The sequence below is a fragment of the Colobus angolensis genome, unplaced genomic scaffold (assembly GCF_000951035.1).
Source record: "Colobus angolensis palliatus isolate OR3802 unplaced genomic scaffold, Cang.pa_1.0 Scaffold19, whole genome shotgun sequence".
Classification (NCBI taxonomy): Eukaryota; Metazoa; Chordata; class Mammalia; order Primates; family Cercopithecidae; genus Colobus; species Colobus angolensis.
The window spans coordinates 9,671,748-9,679,479 of record NW_012115043.1 but is presented as its reverse complement, the minus strand read 5'-3'; the positions used below and the strand labels follow the sequence as shown (position 1 = coordinate 9,679,479).

The following is a 7,732-nucleotide window of genomic DNA, read 5'->3' as shown; positions in this document are numbered from 1 at the left end:
AAGCCCACACCAACAACTGCTAAGACGCCCTTAAAAGAAAATAAATATAGCATACCAATGGTCAGAGTGAAGAAGGAGCTTTCTTGACGACTCAATATAGATAGGTTTCCTTGACTTGAAGGTACCATGCTGGCATATTCCAGTTCCAAATTCTGGCCAGCATCAACATCAAAAATATCACTTTTCTCTGGGAAGCCCATTACTCTGAGATTACAATTGGGTTTCACTTTAATGGGAACACCTACAGCATTTTTTACCGTAAAAGGAGCTCTGTCCTTTAAAGAGTAGTCAAAAGTAGAAGCAGTGCCCTCTGAAAAACCCTGAAAAGGAACATATCATCACAGTTAAATTTTTGAAAAGTATACATTATTTCCAAAACCTATACCATAATTACACATTTTTTGGAAGCTAATTCTGATGACAAAAAAATTACGTTTCATTTTTAAAATTCCACTTGAAATATTCTAAGCAAGATTCAGACATACTTTTGCTAAATTGTTGAAAATATTAAGACAACTTTTCGATATTGTTATATTCATTGTATTTCCTGAAGAAATATGAATTGCCATTTGTGGCTCAGGAATAAAATCATCTCCTGGCAGCAAACTTTTATCCTGAACTGGGTTCTTCTTTACCTATGAAGAAAAATAACATAGCAAATTTAAATTATTAGCCAGTTGATAATAAAATAAAAATGCTAGAGTTCAGTTCTCTTAAACTGATCACTTTATAGTAATGCTTCACAAAAGTCTTATTTTCAAAAATATACCATGCTTCACTTTGATTTCGTGAAAATCAGCATTCATTCTTTCAGGGTATAGTCCAAGCATGGGGAAAAGTTTAGAATTATGCCATGAAATTACTCAAAGCCAGCTACAGTATTTGTCTATTATGCATTCCTCAGAGCACAACTATTTATTCAGTGTCACCCAACTGGTGATTATGTGTTGATGAGCAATCCAAGAGGACCCTGAAGTCTAAATTGGTACCTATTAGAGGTGCCACCTGGAAATGTTTCTTTCTGTTTTTTAAACCAATAACATCTTCAAATAAGTAATATTAATATAATAAACACTTAACTAGCCATCAGATTCCATCAGCTTTTGTTCTAGTAGCATTTCAAAAGCCTTGTAAAACATTCTTTGTTAGCCTCCCTATGCCAGAGAAAGGTAGGTCAAAAAGCATTACTTCTTTATTGAGAGGAAATTGGAACACAGGTTAAATGACTTATCTTTAAGGAGTCAGTTTCAGTGCCTGACTCCTTAGTAAGGCTGCCCCAAAGAAGTATGCTATGACAATTTCTTAACAATATATGACTCTAGTTCCTTTTAATCAAGAAAAAATGTGCTTCAGTATCTAGGTTTCTGAGGTGTTCTCAAAAAATAACATAAAAATATAACACAAAAGAGTTCATTAACAATTCTCAAATATTCTGGTCTCACCCTTAAAAATCACTGATTATACTAAAGAGCTTCATTTATGTTGTATCTAGCAATATGTACTCTATTAACAATTAAAACTGAAAAAATTAAATATTCATTTAAAAATAAAAATTACATGCTATTATAAACAACATTTTTAATCAAAAATAACAATTTTAAAAATACAGTGAGAAGAGGAACATACACAAATCTCTTTACTGCCTGCCTTAAGGGAAGACAGATAAATTCTTGTTTCTGTTCTGCATTCAATCTGTTGCAATATCACATTCATGTAGTCTCTGGAAAACTCCACTATACACTCGTAAGAGAATGAGAATGAAAATGATACATGAAAAGAGTTCTGACCTCATGGATAGAGCCCTTAAAAGGGCTTTAAGGATCCTAGACCACATCTTAAGAATCACTGAACCAAAAACTATGAATGAATATGCATAGTATCATTCTATCCAAAGATATTTTAAGATTTCCTTACATGAAGTCTTAAATTCCACTGTCTCTTCCCCTCCACTCTCTCAATCAGGGGCTCCCAGACAGCATGGATCTCATTGTAATAGTGCACCTGGAAAGACACACATAAAATTATAAGACAGGCTTTTGGCTTTAATTATATATTTCGGTAACCAATAGGAAAACTATTAAGTAATTAATGTTATATATCATTAGCCATTTTAAAAACCCATCTAACAATATATAGAGTGTATTTTCCTTTACTCTCTTACTCTATTGTCATAAACAAATTATTTAGCAAATCAATCTTTAAAAAATAATTATCAAAAAATACATCGACAAATTAAATGTCAGAATAAAATATCTATTCACATATGTACTCATGGTGGCCATGCACAAACAAGAGAAGTGTATACATCTTAATTCCAAAACTGCACTTTCAGGAAGTTGTCTCTGAAGGTATTAAGTGATGTGGCCATACCTGTAGTGTCAGGTCAGCAGCAGCAGCCATTAGAGAAGTCCAATTTTTAATATTTCCTGAAAACTTAGACTCTGCCAATAATAAAGGTACAGTTCGATGTCCAAGGCCACATTCTAAGGTAACTTGAATGGATTCTACAACAACACCACAATTTTCCTCTATCAACGAATGTTCAATGTCTTTGAAACTTTCCGTTACTTCTGTTGCCACGTCAACACCAAGAAACCAAGTGTTATAATCATTAATCGATTTGATACCCCAAAGATTTTCCATTTCCTTAGATGTATCTTTGGATTCATCTTCCTTTGTTTTTGGAGACAATGCAGCCATGATTGTCATCACAGTATTAAGAATTATGGGTGAAATCTTTAAAAAAGAAAACAGGAAAATATTTATAATAAATTATTTCCCAGATGAGAATATACACATACATGATTTTAAGTGACATACATTATTTATAAGTGACATTTTTAAATTAAATAAATTTTAATTTTAAATTAAAGTAACTAATTTAAATTTTGAATAAATTCGTAACCAAGAAAAACAAGAGAGAACACAAAATTATGTGTCAAGCCAAGTAATCACGCAACACTGACTTCTACTCAGGTTATCCGGAATTAAGTAACTAATGTTGTATGTCAGTAGTCAAAATCTAAAGTTAAACTGATCAATTCAGAGCAAAATAGTGTTATGCGAATAGACAAGTATAGAAACGTAAACAAATTCTTCATTTTAAAATCAGCTACATGAACTAAGCCAAAGTGTGTGACCCTTGTCAAGATACACATAAATAGCGGTACGCAACAAGATCTTTAAAAAAAAAAAGAAAAGGGAGAAAAAGATATAAATTTGCCTTATTAAAACTGAAAGACTGGAAATTACAGCTCTCCTCTGACTTACCCCAAGATCTGTAAATCTCGTATTATCTTTGGATAGTGCCTTTCTTTGCTCACTTCCCCCACCTCCTATTACTGCACCTTAGTTCTACACTGGTATCTTCTATGTCCAACACCTTCTTAGCCTACCCTCCACACTGCCACCAGCATGATTTTTCTACAACCCAAATCTGAGTATGTCGTTCTTATGTTCAAAATCTTCATCAACTTCCCATAACTTTTGTATCCCACAGGATAAAAATCAGACTTTCTTTAGCTTAATGTGCAAAGCTCTTTGTGGCCTAGTGCCTATTCAACCACCTAGCCAGAATTCTCCCAAAGTTTGTGAAATACTAGGTTAAATAAGTTAACTGTATCCCTTTATTGTTCACTTCTCACAATCCTTACTTAAAATGTAAAGCGATATAATTATATAATCAAAAGCAAGATCTAGTATGTACTGCTTTCCTAACTTGTCAATTTTTTTCCTTGTCTTATTAATGTCATTTATAATTAATGCTTCCAGTCTTACAACTCCACCACACCATTCTCTTCAGCCATATGTGACCACCCCTCTAAATCTTAAAGGATTTTCTCACACCTCTGCCTTTCTGCATATTATCAGTTCTGTCTGGATTAACCATTCCATGCTCTCCATCTATTCAATCTCCCTTCAACACTCACATCAAATAGTCCTGTTTCTACATAGCTTTGCCTGATGTCCTGGTCTGAATTAAAGGCCCCATGCCTGTGCTCCCAACTAAATCTTGGCCGTGCCTCTAGCACTGAAAGCTGTAATCTCTGATTTCTTTCTTTCTCCTGCATATGTCATTAAGTTTTTTGACAGCAGGGGCTACATATCCCCACTGCCTTGTAAAGGACATTTTTTTATATACACAGTAAAAGCTCAAAAATGTTTGTTGAATCAATCATAAATTTATGTACAAAGAATGGAAATTCTCACCAGCACCTAACCTAGTACCTTAAGAGAAAATACATGCAAATTCGAGTTTTCCCCTCATTTACTACTTATTTTTAAAAGTAAATCCATTAACAATATATATTCTAAGACTATCCAGCATTTTAAAATATTGAGAAAAAACTAAATTGATATTTACATGGTACTTCAAATGAAATGAGTTTGAGCCTTAGTTCAATCACTGTTGGTCACGGACCTATATAAGTAAAGCTACTACCATTACTGGCATTAACCAATTAACCAAAAATTAAGCAATTAACGAAAAAAAGACTCATTTTTGTATCCTCTGTGCAGAGAAACAGATTGCAGAAAGTATTCTGTATCTTCTATTCGTGACTGGGCACGAGCTCATACTTAAAGAAGCTGAATACCATTGGAAAACAAATATTGTTTTTCAATACTTTAAATGCAGAGAAAAAAACAGTAAACTCTAATAATTATTTCTAGTGTACATCTGTCATTACAAATACTTGAAGCCAAATAATATAGTTATTAAATTCAATCAACTTATATATCAAATAAAAGCCTAAAAAGAACTTATTACAAATAAAGTAATAACAACCTCTTCTCTCCAACCTTTCTTCCCTTCTCTTCCCACCCATCTCTTCCCTCCTCCAACTCAACCTCCCCAACACACGCATGCAAATATAATAGAGAAAAACTACTCCAATCATTTGTAGATATTAAAAAGTACTCTTTTGAAGAAAATAGAAACATTTGCATTAAAGAAAAATATACTTTCACGTTAGAAGTTATGGATTACTGAATATGTGACTTGCATAATGCTTGAGTTATGAGAGACATCAAAAGATACTGTCTCAACTGCAAATATGCAATGTTGTGAAGAAAAATAAGAATTCTCACTCAAAGAATATGGTAAGTACTAACCTTAATTATAAATTCTTTAACCATAATATTTATATTTTGTTTTCCTGAAGCCCACGTACATTTTTCCATAAATAAAGAGCAGGGCTGCAAGACCTATAAACAGATAAACGAAATTCACATTTCCATAGATCCATTATATACGTAAAACACACTTACAAGAACCATGTCTTACTTAACTTGGGATCTTTAACTACAGCCTGCTATTACACTAAAAGCAAAAAAGCAAAAATAAATTAGCTGAGACTCTGTTGTGAAGACTCTTCTGAACTATGAGAAATCTGTGAACACTGGTAAATCACTTTAAGCAGTTCTGATGAATTTATCATGCCAAATCCTCAAGTAATAAAGCACATTTACTGTTTAAAATGTTTCTTTCTGACAAAATAGTTTTTAAATTATGGACTCTATAAAATGTACCTTTGAAATAACTATAAAAGTGAGCTAAAGACTGTGGTAAGGTAGGTAAGTAAACAGTTTCCAGATGTTTGACAGGTCAGTCTGAAATATCATATAAGGCCTTTATTAGAACAAAAGTCAAATCTTCAAATTGTGAAGCTATATTCTTTTATATCATTAAGGAAGTGAATAAATAAGCTTGTACCTGAACTGAATGGAGCAATTAGTACTGCATAATTGCCAGTTTTTAAAAAAAATAGGATGAGGCCAGGTATGGTAGTGTATACCTATAATCCTGGCACTTTGGGAGGCCAAGGTAGGAGGATTGCTTGAGGCCAGGAGTTCAAGATCACCCTGTGCAACACAGCAAGACCCCTTCTCTACAAAAAAGTAATTTAAACAAACAAACAAACAAAAACTAGCCAGCTAGTAGTCCTAGCTACTTAGGAGGCTGAGGCAGAAGGATTATTTGAGCCCAGTAGTTTGAGGTTGAAGTGAGGTAAGATGGCATTACTGCACTACAGGCTGGGTGACGGAGTGAGACCCTTGTCCCTAAAAGAGAAAGAATTAGGAAGAGCTAATTGATATAAGCTTTTGGTGACATGTATAAAGACTATCCTGTCAAAGAATATTTCATGATAACGTATAGATTTCATACTTTATGGAAGTCACTTTGTCCACATATTTTTAAATTTAAAATACCACTGCAAATAAGTCACATAATATAATGATTCTCTTACCATAAAATTATCAATACTACAAAATAATTGGTGTGGTAATTAACTGACTAAAATCATATTTTTCAATAATAATGTGAAAACTTAATTGACATTTGCTTTTAATAACAGAACACCATCACTTTTGGCGAGATGACTCTAATTTTTTTCATTCTAAGCCTAAATATTCACTCATTCATTAATTAGTTATACTCTGGTAAACAAAAGACACAGTTGAAAAAGAATATTAATTTGTACTAAAATTCAAACACTACTCAACAGAAGATGGTATAATGAAAATAAAACTATTCTGGAGGTAGTCCCCAGTTCTGTCACTAGCAGCCATGGCTGTCATTTAACATCTTTGGAATTCAATATCTTTATATGTAAAACCCCAAGTTCACAATAAATAATCTCTAAAGTCCCTGCAGAGATCTCATATTCCAGGATTCTATGAATCAACCGTTTCTGCCATTCTTCAACCCAAGATTAGAACACAAGGTAATTCTTACTGTGGTAATGTTTTTCCCTCTCTTTTCTCTGAGAAAAGGGCAAGCGAGCACTTTCAGATCTCTCACAGAAGCTTCCATCATCTGTTCGAGTTTGGATGTTGACAGAGAAAGGTTACACTGAAACGAGGCTGTGAGAGCAGGAGCATCAGCCTTTGTCAGGCTGGCAACAAATACCACTTCTGGATCTGTGATCATGGCCTTTAAAGTGATATTTGGTCTAACAGAGTCATCTGAAGAAACAAATGACAGGAACCAGAAAAGTTTAAGGTAAGTCTTTTCATTTGACTACATGTTATCTACAAGTTGTTAAGTTGTTCTCAATGTTTTTCCATAACAGATATGGTGAAACTGACAATATTAATTGGTTGATTAATACTAAGTATTAAATGATTATTAACAATTGCAGATTGAGCAAGGTAAGGCAATCTGATCCCTGTCCCAAGAATATCATTACCCCTTTGACCCAGGAAGAATAATCCTGTTCTGAAGTTTTTTTTTTTTTCAGAATTAAAGTATGTGCACATACACAGGCATAAGTATATACTATATTGCAGGGGAAGAGGAAAACTGGAAAGAAGAATATCAGGAAGAGGAAAAGAGACCCTGATAAAAGAGATTATTATTACTTGTTTCTTTCAATTTCACCCAGAAGTCCATAGTCAATATCATATAATCTATACTATAAATATATTCAATGCATATATAAATATAGAGATACCAGATATGATCACTATTTAGAAAATATTAAAGGTAAATTTTAAAAACAGCATTCTTACCAGGATATATTAGTTTTCCAATCTGGGTTATATATTAGAGAGAAAAATATCTGACCTTAGATAATTATAATTTAACATAGAAAAGTCACTGATCTGGCAGGGGCAAGGTGTAATCCACAGCACTTTGGGAGGCAGAGGTGGGTGGACTGCTTGAGCCTAGGAGTTTGAGACCAGCCTGGGCAACATGGTGAAGTCCCATGTCTACCAAAAAAAAAAAAAA

The 7,732-nt window shown here is 33.4% G+C and overlaps 1 protein-coding gene across 2 annotated transcripts in view; it reads right to left on the bottom strand.

Moving 5' to 3' along the window:
- Positions 1 to 7,732, bottom strand: part of VPS13C (vacuolar protein sorting 13 homolog C (S. cerevisiae)) — a 187,757-nt gene that overhangs the window by 61,627 nt on the left and 118,398 nt on the right. For both annotated transcript variants that reach the window (XM_011940470.1, XM_011940469.1), the window contains 6 exons: positions 6,737 to 6,966; positions 5,113 to 5,205; positions 2,371 to 2,736; positions 1,915 to 2,001; positions 486 to 635; positions 56 to 320 (listed from right to left, as the gene is read on the bottom strand). In XM_011940470.1, coding sequence (XP_011795860.1) covers positions 56 to 320; positions 486 to 635; positions 1,915 to 2,001; positions 2,371 to 2,736; positions 5,113 to 5,205; positions 6,737 to 6,966 — 1,191 coding nt within the window. The remainder of the gene's footprint in view (positions 1 to 55; positions 321 to 485; positions 636 to 1,914; positions 2,002 to 2,370; positions 2,737 to 5,112; positions 5,206 to 6,736; positions 6,967 to 7,732) is intronic.